Raw genomic sequence first — 16,251 nt, 5'->3', positions numbered from 1 at the left:
TTATCCAGCGTACTAAATTATCGACACAAGAATACATTCGAGTTTTTCCATATTAAGAGGGCGCCGATACTTGACAGTACCAAGTGAGTAGATAGTTAACAATAGTCGAATAACACTAACGTCTTTGTCATCAGTGTCAGATTATTCAAAGCCTGTTAAATTCAAAATTAGGCGAACCGGTCAATTGTTGTCAACAAATAAATAAAAAAATAAATAAAATAAATAAAAGAATATTATATGGGCTGCTTAAAAATAAATGGCTCTTAGAGAATCTATAGATTCGAATTTGTTCAAAATTGAATCGCAGTTTAGTAACATCGAGCTGTTATTAACAGCGAACGGTTTATGTTAAGCACCTGAATGCAAAAACATATGTTTTTACACCGCAAACGGAATTTGGTTATCAATTTTTGCAAGTGCATAAAGTAAAGGGCTGCGCGCCCACAAAAAAAAAAAAGAAAAGAAATAATAATAATACGAGTGATAAAAACAAATATGGCTAATAACTATAAGGTAATGCCAGCTGGCATGGAGTCTGATGATGAGGAACTTGATTGTATGCTGGCACATTTGAAGATTAAGCGATTAGAGGATATTACAACGGGTAAATGAAATGATTTCTTAGCACATGGGATTGATTGCTCATATTGCTGTATATGATTTTGAACTACATCCTCAGGTGCTGGCATCGATGGCGATTTTGACGCCACCTTGGACGAAAACTTGCAACAGTTCTTCACCGCCTTTCGTGATAAATGGAATATGCACAGCAAATGCAAATCTTCGCCATATATGAGACAAGAGTTGATCAAAGCGCTAATGCAACATCCCAATCCCCTGTTAATGGCACTCAAAATCTTTGCTAATTGCCCGGACAGCAGTAATGTTAAGAACAAAAGTCTATCGCACTTTGTGCTCGATACCGTTTGCAAACTGCAGGTGGATTTTCCACACCTCAGTGAGCAATGCGACAAAAATACGAGCATGATTGCATTTCATTTTGTTAAGACAACGGGCTTGCCTTCACTAAATAATGCCATGGTCCAAGCATATCGTATTAACCAAATCAGGGAGCTGCTCGTACCTAAATTGAAAAAGATGCTCGATGAGGGCTACTATAAGGAGGTGGCCCAATGGACTCTCTATTTACAGTTAACTCATCAATTTGATATTCTGGAGTTGGCATTTCCCTTGATAGCACAAGAAAAACTACCGTTAGCTGAAGAGTACCTGGATCAAGCAACGCAACAGCGTTTGCCTTTTGTACAATTTCTCGATTCCCTGCTGCACAGGGAAAAATCTGTCATCGAGATGTGTGAACAGACTTTGAGGTAAATATGTACAAAAGCTATATAGTACAAGCAAAAAGCGCGACAAAGTTCTATAAATTATATATAAGCATAGTAACGATCAATCACCATTCATCTCAAAGCTAGACACTTGACGCACAGGTCCTGCGGTAGCACGTGTCGATCACGTTTGAAATCATCGATAGCCCTAACAACTACTATGAAATCGATTAATATCATAAGCTCTTCTCTTTCGCAGTCGCTATAAGAATCTGAAAGTCTCCCATCACGTGCTAAGCTATCGTCCTATCTCAAAGATCGTCGCTCGCTTGGCCAAAAAATATGGCTTCGACGATACCATAACGCCCAACTATAAATTCACCAAGACCTGCAGCTATCTACATTACCTGTATCGAGAATATGAGAAGCAGAGGATTAATCTGGCCAGCTTTCGGGAGCTGGTTAGGGTTCATGCTTCGGATTATGCGCTGCGTCTGGATTTTGTCAACTATATAGCAGCTGCATCCGTAAACAGTCCCTTCGAATCAGAAGCCATCTATTGGTATAATGAATTTAAGATTCTCAACGAACATTGTCCACATGAAATTAAATCGCTAATCTCACAAAAATCGGATCTGCAAAACTGTCGAGTAACTGAAGAGCAATCAACCGAGTCGATGCCTTGTGAATTGTACCTGGGCATGGATCTGCCAGACGAGTGCCTCATCATAGTAGATTCTTTTCCAATCTTTAATCGAATGCTGAAGCATTTGCAGCGCGAGCATATCATCTACCTGGACTCTGAGTGGATGCAAAATGTTTGTGCGCAAAACCAGCTTTGCCTACTGCAAATTGCGACCACCTGCAATGTGTACCTAATTGATTGCTTGGCTAGTCGGCCAGCACTGGAGGAGCAACACTGGCGGGCGCTGGGCGCCACGGTGTTCAACAATCCCAACATACTCAAAGTGGGTTTCTCCATGTTGAATGATTTGTCGGTGCTGCAACGATCGTTGCCTCTTCAGCTACGCCTCCATATGCCGCATCATTATCTCGATCTACGCAACGTGTGGCTGGAGCTGAAGAAAAGGCAAGGAGTCGAGCTGCCTTTTGGAAATGTCAATCGTGCCGGAGATGCGCTCACAGATCTTTCTATGCTCTGCCTAGGCAAAAAACTGAACAAAACGAATCAATGCTCAAACTGGGCAAATCGACCGCTGCGACGAGAACAAATACTCTATGCAGGTGGGAACCTAATCTTAATGTAGATCCATTAGTTGGAGTTAATTTTATCTAATTCTATAAATTGATCTCCTTTATAGCCATTGATGCCCGTTGTTTGCTGTTGATCTATGCGTGCCTCTCCAGCTGCGTGCCGGACATTAATGTTATTATTGAAAAGTGCATTGCTAGCAACAATTTTTTGCGACGTGGCGGACACAATGTGAAATAGTAGAAATAAGAAATAATCTCGGTAGCAGTGATGCGCCTGTGCAAGGACAACTATGTTAAAGTTATGAGAGTATTTGAATTATATACACATATATATATATATATGTAAGCATTCATATATATATGTATACATGATAGCAAGTATTAAACGGAATTGGACATTGATTATTTCTGTTTATTTCACAACTCTTGTTTTCATATTTATTTATACAAACTTGTAAGTGCCCACATATTTAACAAAAAGCTCATATTAATCAATCACTCAATCGTGAAACAATCTGTGTCGCAAAATAGCATAAGTAAAATACTGTTAACAAGCTTTAAAACTTAAATGATATAAAGGGCAACGCTTGGGCAGTGAGCTTAGATTAATATGTGAGCATATGTACTATTCCAGTCCCTATCAAAAACGCTTTCCAAATCATTGCGTATGGAATTTGCCATTTGGGGCAACGAGTCTTTCAGGACCAAACCAATGCCCGCTGTGGTTTTAAAATAATCGCCCGACCAATTGGAAGTACCTATGTAGGCCACCTGGTCGGTGACCATATACTTATTGTGATTAACGCGGGCATAGGGTATGCGCTGCTGCTGCTCATTCGTGGGCACAATAAAACGGCGCTGCAAGAGTGGCAAGTAATTAGTATAATGTTGTTGCCTATAGAGTTTCATAGTTACAATTTGTATATCGACATGATTAGCCATGGTTAGATCCTGCAGTGAGCGCAAATAGTTGTCCATACGCTTATCGGAATGCTTCCACCAAGAGATGAGCATCTTAACAGCTACTCCACGTTCCACGGCAGCTGTACGTAATGCATTGTCGATCGCTGACCAATATTTAATCTTCGATTCAAACATGATTAAAGGATAGTAGTCCATAACAGAAATGTGCACAAATTTAAGAGCTGTGTTAATTGTCTTTAGAATGGCATCCAAATCGTTAGTGCGTCCAGCTGCAGAGAGTGGAGGCGGGGAGCTGGATGCATATCCCTTCATTATGTATCTCCCATTCACATTCAATAACATGGGCTGTTCCGCATTGTAGTTGGTATTGTAGCCATAGGGCCAAGAATTTGGTATACGAGCATCGGGATTGCTACCCAAATACCAGTAAGCTTTGAATATCTTAGCCAAATCGCCGGCCAATTGTGGACAATTCTGGCCGAGGACGCCCATTTCCTTGATCTGGGTTAGGGAACGCCAATCCATGTTGGCACTGCCCAAGTAGAAGTGCTGACCATCTACAATCCAGAGTTTTGTGTGCAATATGCCACTGCCAAAGTACTTGGGAAAATCAAGAGTAACTACCTCAGCAGCTCCATAGGTCGAAAGGATTTGCGTATCCACATCCGGAGAAACGTTTGAAGGGGTGCTCTGTGCAATACGTATCTTAATCTTTGAACCCACACCGTTGCCATTGTTCAGCAGACGCTGAAATATCTCCTCTCCAGGTTTTGCACTGCTCTCATTCAAGCCCAAATCCTCGCTGCGCATTGTCCAGTAAAAAGAGCCAATGTCCAATGAAGTTTTTCCAATATCCAAAAGTTTTTGCCACGCCTCAATGGTGCTGATGAACTTCGGACTGTTGGGCGTATAGTTTAGACCAATGGGTATGGACTCCACTAGTGTTATATTGCAATCATATATCGTATCATCACGTGGAAGTTCTTTGGTTTTAAGTGCAAAAGACTTTGGATGCAAAGCGGAACCGGCTATAAATAGCAACAGGAATGTAGATAGAAGAAACATTTGCACCGCATATACGTTTCCTCTTTGCGCATTCCTATTCGAAGCTAGCTCGACGTCGTCCTCATGGTTGATAAGTGGTTGAGGCTTGTACATCTTTCGATTTTTAGCTAATGGAGTTTATCAAATTTGTTAACCAATTTGTCTACCATATCCTTATCGAAATAGCAGTAACTAATAAGCGTTGATAATTGACCAATTTACTTAAATATGTGCATCGACATCTATCGATTGACACTCAGCTGCTCCCACGATAATAAGGCTTGACGGCTTTAGCTAAGTAAGCTTTTTATGTATTGTTTTTGAAATATCAAACCTAGCATTAGCATATTTTGTAATTAATACTCAGTTTATTTATATCGTCATATTAGTTCCATACATTGTCCTTGATATTGCCGAGAGGCTTTGTAAAATTGGCTTATTGCAAAAATACATAAATCAATTTTTAGCTTTTTTCATGTTAGCTTTTCATCCGCTTAGATCGTCATCTCTTATATGTTGTTATCGGTTACCGACCGGCTCAAGAAATCGATTGCTTAACAACTAATAGCCATTTGAGGACAAAAATAAACAAAAACAGCTGATTGTTAAAGTTCAAGACGTAAAAATGTTTCGAAACCTAAGCTTGTTAAAACGCAGCAAGTATGCATGTGTAGAGTAACAAAAGAGAGTAAAAATAATAAATTTCTTTCCACAGCCTATTGGCGAGGAAAATCAGCTTAGATGCTGGTGCAGGTACTGGGTCTACGCAGCAAACATCAGAAACGATTCGCGAAGTGAAGCATCATGAAAACTTGGCCGCCAATTGGTGGAATAAGAAAGGTCCAATGGCAGCGCTGCATGCCCTAAATGAAATTAGGTAAGTCAACTGATGCTAACTAAAATATTGGCACTGAAATTGTCTTCTTAGAGTTCCACTAATACGTGATGGAATCGTGGCACGCGGCAATGTAAATTCGCGTTATATAAACACAACAAAAGTATTGAGTGGACAGTGCATATTGGAGGTTGGATGTGGAGCTGGCTTACTGACCGAGCAACTTGCGCGCTTGGGCGCTCAAGTTACAGGCATCGATCTTGGTGAAGAACTGATAAAAACAGCAAAAGAACATTTGAGCAACTGCAGTGCGGAACTCTGTGATAGAGTCCAATACAAAATGGAACCCATCGACCAGCATGTCAAAGCGAATTTCGAGAGGTATGATGCGCTAGTAGTTTCTGAAGTTCTAGAGCATGTTGACGATAAGGTGGCTCTACTAAGCGCTTGCGTAAAGACTCTCAAACCTGGCGGCTCAATATTCATAACCACCATGAACAAAACTGTGCCAATGTGGATCGGCGGCGTCGTCGTTGGTGAATATATCCTAAATATAGCACCTAAGGGCACGCATCACTGGGATAAAATGATTGCGCCACTGGATGTTCAACGCATATTGGATACAAGTAAGCGATATATAAAACCATTGAGCAATTTTGGCATGCAATTGAAACATCGAAATTCACATAAGAAATTTATACTATAAAGAGTTACTATAAATATTTATCTATTTTACAAATTAAAAAGATAAATGATGTAGCGTAAAATTAAATAATAACTAATCCAATGTCTTTGCAGTGAATTGTCAAACCGTGCTCGTCAATGGCAGCACCTACGATTTTTGTCGCAACACTTGGCGCTGGATCAACTCCACACAGCTTTGCTATGCGCTGCAAGCTGTTAAACAGATGCCATCTGAATGCAGCTGAGCAAGTTTATTTAATATTTAGAGTTAAGTCACTATGTAATATGCTTATAGTGTTTATTTAAACCTCGTCATCTACTCGTGGTTTCTTAAATTGTCCTTTCTTTTGCCATTTGGGATTGTCATTGGATTTGCGCTTGTACTCGTTTTTTGTGACGAACTTTTTGTTCATCGTTTTGCTTGCGGCTGGCGCTTGATTTGCATAATATATCTCAGCCATTTCCTGATCATTGACTTCTGTTGGCTGCTCTGGCCTCGTATTGCCTTGTTTTTCGGCTTGCTCCAGTTCCATTAGGCGCTCCAGTTCAGGATTCATACCACGGAAGCTAAGACGTCCATCGATCAATCCTGCACAAATGGAATAACTTGGCTCGATAATAAAATTGGAATTACTATTGAGCATCTTTTGATTCATCTCATTGGAGTACAATGCGCGGCTCTGTTCGTCATCGTCTTCTTTGGCTACTTTCGCTTTGGTGCGTTGCATGAACTTCATGTCCAACAAGCCGCGCGAAAGTCTTGGTTTCACTTTTGAAGGCATTGTATTCCTTATACAATTGTTTTGAAATAAATATGAATATAATTCGACTGTGCACGTTGTGTCTGTACAGAATGTGTAAGCAAAACAAACTTACAAAAAAATAGTGATGGGCAACAATTGAAGTGTTGGAAAATACAAATGTCTCAATGCCATGTGGGCGCGCATGACTCGTTCAAAATAGGAATTGTGAATGCATGGTGCAGTACAATATGCAAATATCGGTTCTTCAATTCATAAAAATATAACAATTTAAATAAAACACTATAGTATAAAGGAGATACATAGTATATATAACGAGATATATATAAATACGCATGTAAGAAACAAAATATGCAGCACTTTCGTATCCTTTGCATAAAAAGACTTGCATGCTAAGTACTCAGTAGTGTAAAACGTGCTTGAAATGTTAAAGACTTTCTAATAAAATGGATTTATTTGAATAAATAAAACCTAACCGCGCCAAATATTAAAGTTACTTCCAAATAAGAAGTAATTGCGATTATTGAGTGACACGCAATTAAAGCAGCTGTAAAAGCGCGCCTCTCATATACACACATGGTGTGCAGTAGAAACGTGTCTAACCAATATCACTTTTGGCTTCTAATGCTATTATTGTAAGTAATAACGTAAGACATTAGTTGATTCATGTATAAACTTAAAAAAGTGGTAGATTGAAATAATTATATATAATCATGTTCAATTGATCGATAGCTCTTTTGGGTGTTTCGATAAATTGGTACAGCCGCACACTGTAATATTAGAATGCGTTAGCAAAACAGTCATATGAGTAGCAGAAATATGCTTAACTTTAATGATTTTACGTTTAACAAAGATAATTTTTAAAATAAGCAATAATTTTGGTTTCAGAAAAGCATACATAACTAATTGCGCCAACCTTTTTGTGCTTGTAATTGTGGTGGGCAGTCGATAAATTGCAAATTAACAACCCTAATTGCAGCTCTGAGTGAATGAAAAAAGTGACATAAATGGCGGAATTGTGCTCAAGCGCCAACATTTGTATTTAATTGAGATTTATATTAAAAATAAAAGAATATTATCATTGCCGAATCACGCCACAAATCAATAAGGCCAACAAATAAAAATTTAAACATCGAACCGAGATCTATATTTAAGTAGCGCGCCATGTATAAGCGTAAATCTGGTGCCCCAGTACCCAGGCAGCGGATCATCACGGCCAGCAGCAGCAGCCCTGATGACAATGATGACACTGGCAGCGGCCATGAGATTAAGTTGGATACCAAAGCCTTCGATACTTACCACATTGATATGGCAGTGGACGAAGAACCAGAACAAAAATCTAAAATACAAATACAGCAACAACAACAACAGCCACACAGTCAACAGCGCTCGGTGGGCTCGCTGGTATTGCTCACCCAAAAATTTGTGGATCTGATGAAACAGAATGGTGGCTCTATTGACTTGAAAGAGGTAGATAATGTTCACTTCACAATTGCATCCTTAAATTTGTATGTGTATATTCTTTAAAGGCCACGAAAATCTTGGACGTGCAGAAGCGACGTATTTATGATATCACCAACGTCTTGGAGGGCATTGGCCTTATTGATAAGGGCAGACACTGTTCGCTAGTGCGTTGGCGGTAAGAAGGACTACTACTATACTATCATAAATCAAGTGTTCCTTAGAGCTACTTTATTATTACCCATATGTGTCTGAGTTTAGTTAGTTTATACCTCAACTTGTGATAATATATATTACTTTCTTTTGCTTTAGTGGCGGAGGCTTCAACAATGCCAAAGATCATAAAGAGTATGACGTAGCCTGTGAGCGAACGAATCGTTTGAAAAGTATAGAGGAGGATTTGGATAGACAATTGGAGTATGCACAGCGTAACCTACACTATATAATGCAGGATCCAACAAATCAGTCGTATGCGTATGTTACACGCGATGATTTACTTCAAATATTTGGGGACGATTCCGTTTTTACTATACCCAACTACGATGAGGAGGTGGAGATTCACCGCAGTGATGTATGCAGACCTTATATAAGCTTTCTCGCATATATATTTCATACTTATAATTTAATTTATATAATTAATTAGCGTGAACTGAAAGTTTCACTAGATAATGGGAGCACAATAGATATACGTTTGGTCACCAACCAAGGCAAAGCAACAACAAATCCAAATGATGCTCATGGTCCGTTCGATGATCGCTACTCAGACTCACCGTCTCCATCATCGTCGCCAACACATTCTTCCAGTAAAGCAGGCAATGGCACTGGTAATGTCATTCAGAATGAACATACGTACTCGTGTAATTCCGAGCACAAGGAAGAGAAGGCGCTTGAGAATGAACGTACAGCAAAAATAATCTTTCAAAATTATATGGCTGGCCACTCACTGAGGCGTTTCTATCCCGATGATCCCAATTTAGGTAATTTGTGAAATTCTACTAACTTGCATTTTACTGTGATATCAATATAATCTATAATTTCAGAAAATCCACCACTTGTGCAACTAAACCCTCCACAAGAAGACTTTAATTTCGTTCTGAAAAATGACGAAGGAATTTGCGAACTTTTTGATGTACAGTGTTAGGCGCAATTTGCGATTGTAATTGGCCGAGTGCGTTGTGCAAATATTTAAAATTAGTAAAATTTTGACCTTTAATTTTGTTTTATAATGTAGACATTTTAAATTAGATTAATTGTAAAGTACATTACATTTGGGCCAATAAAATACGTCGATGCGTATACAATGTACATATACACATATACATATGTATGTCTCACGCACTACCTAAGTTTAGATCGACGTTTTACTTTAATAGTCTATAATAAACTAGGGTTTTTGGTTGAGGTTCCCATTCTGAAAATGAAAGCAAGTGGCGCGCTTTCGTTTTGCCATATCATATCTTAGTTTTCCTTTCTTTTTTGTTGGTGTTGGCAGAGACCGTATAATTGTATCGATAGTAGGTATGAAAGCTATCGATTAATAGTGTCACGCGCGTGTATCAAATTGAAAATTAATTTTTAATATATTTGTCATCCAAAATATATTATGTATTTAGTCGTTCATAGTTTGACTAATAGCTTTCTATCTGTGATAATGTTTATAGACCTATATTTTCTCATTTATATCTACGGAATAAGACAACCAACCCCTTTTCTAAAAAAAAATAAAAATTGATACGATAACTTTATTGCGATAAATTTCAAGTGTCTTGAGAATACCAAAAAAAATCTTCTGCTTCTTGATACTTTTCCGTATTAACCACGCAGCAAACATTGTGAATGACAAAACGGGAGAAGTGTAAAAAAAAGAATAGTTAAAATTTGCAATTTGTGTCAAAAGCATCGAATTGGCTGCCGCAACAAAACGACCGGTACTCGTACCAAAACGTTAAATTCATTAAATCATATAGCAAAATAGTGAAAATATGAATGTTCCTCCTAGCGCTGGCAATGGCAATGCAGCTATACCGCAGCCGATGCCGCCAGCAGCAGCCGCCGCTGCCGCAGCCGCAGCAGCTGCAGCAATGGGCGGCATGGGATACACACATCCTCACACGCCGGGCATGGTTCCAGTGCCACCATTTAACTTGCCTCCGCCAGGCTTTGGAGCGCCGCCGCCACCCGAACTGGCAGCTGCATTCGGTGCCCTTGCCTCGAATACGGAGTGGACGGAACATAAAGCGCCGGACGGACGTCCGTATTACTATAATCAAAATACAAAACAAAGCTCGTGGGAGAAACCGGAGGCGCTGATGACACCTGCCGAGCTGCTACATAATCAATGTCCATGGAAGGAATATCGGTCAGATGCCAACAAGGTTTACTATCACAATGTGAGCACTAAGGAAACGTGCTGGGAGCCACCGCCGGAATATTTGGATATGAAGGCTAAAGCTAAGGCGGAGGAGTAAGTATTGACTGTAGATATTATTAACACCAAGATTAACCAAAATTGTTTATATATCCTTCCAGAGCAGCAGCAGCGGCTAAAGCTGTGGCTGCTATGACCTCGTCCAGCTTGACTGGCATGGTACCACACGTGGCATTGGCCAATATACTGCCTGCAGCATTGCCTACAGTGCCGCGAATACCCACGCCGGAAATTCACTCGCCTCTGACTCCGAGTAGCAATGAAAACAGTTCTTCAGCCATGGATCAGGCAATGGCTGCCACGCTAGCAGCCATCGAGGTCCCACAGCAGAATAGTAAGTAGACGGAGCATAGATATCAATTAATAATCAATCAATGAATCCTTTGAATATTCAGATAAAAAAGAAGATAAAAATGGCAGCGAAAATAACACCCTTGTCTTCAAGGATAAGCGCGAGGCAATTGAGGCATTCAAGGAGCTTCTGCGCGATCGTAATGTACCATCCACTGCTAACTGGGATCAGTGTGTGAAGATCATATCCAAAGATCCGCGATACAATGCCTTCAAAAATCTCAACGAACGCAAACAAACCTTTAACGCCTACAAAACACAAAAGATAAAAGATGAACGCGAGGAATCGCGTTTGCGTGCTAAGAAAGCGAAAGAGGATTTGGAGCAATTTCTCATGTCGAGCGATAAGATGAATTCGCAAATGAAATACTTTCGCTGCGAAGAGGTATTTGCCAACAATCGAACTTGGACAGCAGTGCCTGAACAGGATCGCCGCGATATATATGAGGATTGCATCTTCAATTTGGCCAAGAGAGAGAAAGAGGAGGCTCGCTTACTAAAGAAAAGGAATATGAAGGTGCTCAGCGAGCTGCTGGAATCAATGACCTCCATTACGTACACCACCACATGGTCAGAAGCGCAGGTTATGCTTCTGGATAATGCGGCATTTAAAAACGATGTGACGCTGCTTGGCATGGACAAAGAGGATGCGCTCATTGTGTTCGAGGAACATATTCGCACACTGGAAAAGGAAGAGGAAGAGGAACGGGAAAGGGAAAAGAAAAGGTTAAAGCGGCAACAGCGTAAGAATCGTGATGCTTTTCTCGCATTGCTCGATTCCCTTCACGAAGAGGGAAAGCTCACTTCCATGTCGTTGTGGGTAGAACTATATCCCATTATATCGGCCGATATACGATTCTCGGCTATGTTGGGTCAAAGTGGATCCACTCCTTTAGATCTATTTAAGTTCTATGTAGAGAATTTGAAGGCTCGCTTCCATGATGAAAAGAAGATCATACGTGAGATACTCAAAGAGAAGCAATTTGTAGTGCAAGCGAAAACATCCTTTGAGGACTTCGCCACCGTCGTGTGCGAGGACAAACGATCCGCCACCCTGGATGCGGGCAATGTGAAGCTCACCTATAACGCGCTGCTGGAAAAGGTAAACAAATGCAATTCAAACCATAATAAAAGTAAATTATATATTTTATCTCAATTGCAGGCCGAGGCCATTGAAAAGGAGCGCATGAAGGAGGAAGTAAGACGTTTGCGTAAATTAGAAAATGAAATCAAAAACGAATGGTTGGAGGCGAATGTCTCGGTCAGCGAGTCCTACGACAGTGCCAAAAAGCTGGTCGAGCATTTAGAAGCCTTTGCCTTGTATGAAAAAGAAATTGGCGTGGAAAAGATTTGGGAGGACTTTATCAAAGAGAGCGAAGATGCCTGTAGTCACCATCATTCGCGCTCTCGTAAATCCAAAAAGAATAAAAAGCATAAAAAACGTGTTAGGTCTACGTCTAGATCAGATATTGAAAACGAGCTGGTTGAACTAGAAAAATCCAAAAAACGACGTTCCAAATCACGCTCCGTAAGTAAAACGAATTTGATGGTCAATAACTTATCTAATAGCCTTTTTGGATATTTATTTATCATTTAGAATTCGCTTAGTTCAATTGGCAGCATTGAGAGTGAAAAGCTGTTAAAGAAGAAGAAAAAACGCAAGAACAAATCCAGAGCCGTAAGTATTTGAAATGCATTTACTTTAATTCACTGACAAAATTGATTGTTTCAGTCATCTTGCGAATCGGACTTGATCAATCAGTCGCCCCTCAATGCTGCCGCCCTGCAGCAAAATGATTCAAATTCCCACTCGCCCGCTAAAAAGAAGAAAAAAGAGAAGCGCACCAAACGGGACAAGGAAAGCAAACAACGGCATCAGAACAATCGTTCAGTGACTCCGCTCAGTCCTGCAGCTCAATCAGATTCGGCGACATCTAGAAATGAGGAGCTGACGCTGAGTGATGGCGAACTGGAATCCAAGCGTGCAGCGCTGCTGGCCCAACTCAATGAGCATCTGGACGAATGACCAAGATATTATAGATAAACGGACCACAACACCAGTTAGCGTAGTTAGCTATGGCCATAAATAGATACGCAAGGAGTTCGTGCGCCTAGTTGTATAAGTTGTATAAAAGATACGTTCATTCAGCTACAGCTACATATATAGTTTGTAAATGCTATAATGTATTTGTACTATCGCACAGCTCCTCACTTGCTTTGCTCTGGAATCCTTTTTTGGCCACCTGTCGCAACACACAACAGGCAACAACAGAATATGTAAGTTTTTTCATCAGCGCTAAGTTTTATTGTAAAGAAATTTGAATAATAATATGATCATTTTATAAGACATCAAGCAAAAGAAATAATATTCGCACTTTGTGTGAACAACAAAACGAACGAGTTATTCATTTTTTATTCAAAGGAGAGGTCGTAATGATCTCATTAATTTTGAAGAAACATTTATTATACGATTGTAAATTTAGATAATATTTTTGTGCTAACTTCGTTACGTAGAACTGCTCAATTTTGGGAATTGAATAAAATTTTGTTCGCTGGCTGAACTGAAAAGCTTAATAAACTTTTAAGTGATAGTAAATGCTGTTGCAATCAGTTTTAAAATGTTTACTATTATTTTCTCTTCAATGACAATCTTGAATCTTAGCAAAGAAATTGATGCACTAAAACTTGAATTCCTTGTACTTCTTGGTGGTCTTAGCCGGGTCAGTTTGTTGTCGTTTGCGTTTGGATTTCTGTCGAGCCACATGCTCGGCCAACATGTCTGACAGATCCTCCTTTTGCAGATGATTCTGTTGTTCGCGCATTTGCTGCTCATAGCGCTGAGCCATCGCATCGTTGTCCAGGTCCAATTCACTCGGATCCAAAGCAAGTTCCACAATGCCTTCGCGATCCGTTGTGGAACGTACGGGTGGCTGTTTATTCGCACCGGCGCCGGCGCCACCAATATCATACACATGTGTGGAGCCCATCATGGAGGCGCCAATGCGATCGGTGCGCTTTTCTGGCAGCACTTGGTAGAGTACGGGCGTTTCATTGCTACAAGAAAGAGGATTACAGGTTAGCTTGTCTTGTTTGTAGACGACTTCATTTATAGCTTACTCCTCCATTTCGGCTTCGATTTTCTTTTTGCGTAGCTCAATATTTTCGGGTGTTTCCATGCCCGCGGGAACACTGGTTAGACCAGAGGGTGTGACCAGACCCTCGACAGGTGTAACCAGGCCAGTTTCATCCTGCTGGTTGCCCAGATCCTCACCGTCCTCCTCTTCCTCTTCGGAAGACTCCTCCGACTCCGACTCCAGCTCACCCCATTGATTGCGCTCAATGTCTGCCTCATCAATACCATTCTGTGAATGAAATGAAAGATTCATATTTGCTTTCATATGATATTTGTTAGTATCTACTCACATCCAAGTCCAGAGTATTCATGCCAAATACATCGCCATAGAGCGGCTTGCCATTCTCATCGACTGGCGGCTTACCCCAGCCACCGGCATGATAGCCAAACGAAGTGCCCTCTGGTATGGGCGCGTTAAGGCCGGGTATCTTTAGATTCGGATACGAAGGCGGTGGTCCGTAACGTTGTTGAGCAATCAACCATGGAGGCGGTATTTTGTGCGAATTTGGTCCAACGGGCATACCCAATGCAATACGCAACTCTTCAGACAAATCTCCGGGTTTTTTCTCTTTGAGACGTGTCTCGAACTCCTTGCCCTCATAATACAGATCTCCGTGAATGGTCATGCGAGGCTTGGTTTGCCATTTGAAGAAGGCATCGTGCAGTTTCTGATAGTCTATGTCGATTTTGCCCATTTTAGGGCGAACACGTTCCCTCATTTTCGCTTTCAGAGTTTTTGCATCCTCGCGCTCTTGCAGCGATTCACGCATCTCCATGATGCCAGTTTTCTTGATGAAGGCGGGCAGATCAAATGGCGGCTTCTCAATACCACGTTTGCCCTGCAGATATTTACGCTTGAAGCACCAATGACGTGGCACCTGCACCGTATTGCGATACGCTTTCAGCTGGACGAGCAATTTGGGATCTCTTGCTGTCACATCGTGCATTTCCACAACATCTGGTCGGGAAACCAATTGCTTTAACTCCGCTACACTGAGGCGTGTAAGCTTCTTTAACTTCCGCTTGGATAACTTCTCTTTGTCTTCCTTATTGTCATCGTCATCGTCGGCATCATCGTCATCGTCGTCGTGCATTTTGTTCGAGGATTTCTTAGCTTTTGCTAGTGCTTCGGCATCCAGAGCTGCCTTATCCTTTTCCACGGGCTTCGGCTTATTCTCCAGCTTAAAGATCTCAAATACACGATAGAATTGACGGTACATGGGCGCCAGATCTGCTATGGTAATTTTCTCCGGCACATACCTTAAATTGTGGTTGTATTAGTTTTAAAAGAAATTCTAAAGCTGTGTGTACTTACTCAATGGTTACATCTTCCTCGTTGCTTTCCGACTTATTTCGCTCTTTAACCTTTTCCTTCTCTTCACGTTCCTTCTTCTTTTTGCTGCTGCGTGTCTCTCTCTTAGACTCCTTTTCCTTCGCTGGCTGCTCTTCATCGTCACTGCCAGCTGCTTTGGCTTCTTCCTCGGGATCCTCTCTTGGCTCAGAGCGTCGCGCCAGTTGCTGTTGTCGCTCCAATTCCAATTTTTGTCGTAACTTTTTATTTTGCTTCTTGCGACGTTTCTTCTTTTTGTTTTTGTCCGCCTTACTTTGCTTGCTGGATTTATCGTTGGTATTACCATTTATTTGGTTATCGGCCTCGTCATCGCTATCATCGCCTACATCGGCGAAGTCGCCGTCTTGCGAGCCCCCGTCTGCAGCGAGGCCCCCTCTTGCATCAACATCCACATCAAATTCAGCCACACGCTGATCTTTGAGTGCCAACACATCTTCTAGCGCCTTAGGTAACACTAGCTCAGCCGCTTTCTTAGTTTCAGCAGCCACTTGGGCGCCTTCAACGTCGCCGGCTCCATTGCCATTGGCAGCCGCATTTTCGGTCGTTTGTTGCGGGTCGAAACGAATGGACATCAATGGCGCCGGGGGACCGCCCTGTTGAAATGTTTCTTTTAGTTTTAAAGCTTTAATCTTAAACTTTTTACTTACATCAGGTTGAATTGGATCAGCCATTTTTATTATATTTTTAATAAAATAAACAAAAAGTCCAGCGAAAATGCAAAGTTTGGTGATGTCCTATTCGCGTTTATCGTCTGACTTTTGTGGTGGCTCAGCCG

At 41.0% G+C, this 16,251-nt stretch overlaps 7 protein-coding genes across 7 annotated transcripts; 4 read left to right on the top strand and 3 right to left on the bottom strand.

Moving 5' to 3' along the window:
- Window positions 1–164: 164 nt before the first annotated feature.
- Window positions 165–2,906, top strand: LOC6575917 (exonuclease mut-7 homolog). The gene is made up of 4 exons (XM_002001885.4): window positions 165–604; window positions 680–1,331; window positions 1,549–2,534; window positions 2,612–2,906. The coding sequence occupies exons 1-4, from the start codon at window positions 496–498 to the stop codon at window positions 2,740–2,742; spliced, it is 1,878 nt and encodes a 625-aa protein (XP_002001921.1). The 5' UTR covers window positions 165–495; the 3' UTR covers window positions 2,743–2,906.
- A 3-nt stretch (window positions 2,907–2,909) lies between these two features.
- LOC6575916 (5'-3' exonuclease PLD3) lies at window positions 2,910–4,730 on the bottom strand. The gene is made up of 2 exons (XM_002001884.4): window positions 3,420–4,730; window positions 2,910–3,362 (listed from the first exon to the last, which is right to left on the bottom strand). Exons 1-2 carry the CDS (start codon window positions 4,584–4,586, stop codon window positions 3,105–3,107), a joined length of 1,425 nt encoding a protein of 474 aa, XP_002001920.1. The 5' UTR covers window positions 4,587–4,730; the 3' UTR covers window positions 2,910–3,104.
- Window positions 4,731–4,808: 78 nt separating this feature from the next.
- On the top strand, window positions 4,809–6,326 carry LOC6575915 (ubiquinone biosynthesis O-methyltransferase, mitochondrial). Its single transcript, XM_002001883.4, has 4 exons — window positions 4,809–5,132; window positions 5,188–5,349; window positions 5,401–5,933; window positions 6,106–6,326. Exons 1-4 carry the CDS (start codon window positions 5,098–5,100, stop codon window positions 6,234–6,236), a joined length of 861 nt encoding a protein of 286 aa, XP_002001919.1. The 5' UTR covers window positions 4,809–5,097; the 3' UTR covers window positions 6,237–6,326.
- Window positions 5,989–6,871, bottom strand: LOC6575914 (M-phase phosphoprotein 6). The gene has a single exon (XM_002001882.4). The coding sequence runs from the start codon at window positions 6,771–6,773 to the stop codon at window positions 6,294–6,296; it is 480 nt and encodes a 159-aa protein (XP_002001918.1). The 5' UTR covers window positions 6,774–6,871; the 3' UTR covers window positions 5,989–6,293.
- An 842-nt stretch (window positions 6,872–7,713) lies between these two features.
- LOC6575913 (transcription factor E2F2) lies at window positions 7,714–9,564 on the top strand. Its single transcript, XM_002001881.4, has 5 exons — window positions 7,714–8,222; window positions 8,282–8,391; window positions 8,526–8,784; window positions 8,857–9,190; window positions 9,254–9,564. The coding sequence occupies exons 1-5, from the start codon at window positions 7,917–7,919 to the stop codon at window positions 9,352–9,354; spliced, it is 1,110 nt and encodes a 369-aa protein (XP_002001917.1). The 5' UTR covers window positions 7,714–7,916; the 3' UTR covers window positions 9,355–9,564.
- Window positions 9,565–10,009: 445 nt separating this feature from the next.
- LOC6575912 (pre-mRNA-processing factor 40 homolog A) lies at window positions 10,010–13,389 on the top strand. The gene is made up of 6 exons (XM_002001880.4): window positions 10,010–10,677; window positions 10,743–10,975; window positions 11,037–12,094; window positions 12,155–12,520; window positions 12,590–12,670; window positions 12,725–13,389. The coding sequence occupies exons 1-6, from the start codon at window positions 10,196–10,198 to the stop codon at window positions 13,016–13,018; spliced, it is 2,514 nt and encodes an 837-aa protein (XP_002001916.1). The 5' UTR covers window positions 10,010–10,195; the 3' UTR covers window positions 13,019–13,389.
- A 210-nt stretch (window positions 13,390–13,599) lies between these two features.
- LOC6575911 (splicing factor 3B subunit 2) lies at window positions 13,600–16,247 on the bottom strand. Its single transcript, XM_002001879.4, has 5 exons — window positions 16,124–16,247; window positions 15,441–16,069; window positions 14,416–15,385; window positions 14,110–14,354; window positions 13,600–14,046 (listed from the first exon to the last, which is right to left on the bottom strand). The coding sequence occupies exons 1-5, from the start codon at window positions 16,145–16,147 to the stop codon at window positions 13,671–13,673; spliced, it is 2,244 nt and encodes a 747-aa protein (XP_002001915.1). The 5' UTR covers window positions 16,148–16,247; the 3' UTR covers window positions 13,600–13,670.
- Window positions 16,248–16,251: the final 4 nt, after the last annotated feature.

This window comes from Drosophila mojavensis, unplaced genomic scaffold (genome assembly GCF_018153725.1).
Source record: "Drosophila mojavensis isolate 15081-1352.22 unplaced genomic scaffold, ASM1815372v1 contig_36, whole genome shotgun sequence".
NCBI lineage: Eukaryota > Metazoa > Arthropoda > Insecta > Diptera > Drosophilidae > Drosophila > Drosophila mojavensis.
This window is presented reverse-complemented; position numbering and strand designations above follow the sequence as displayed.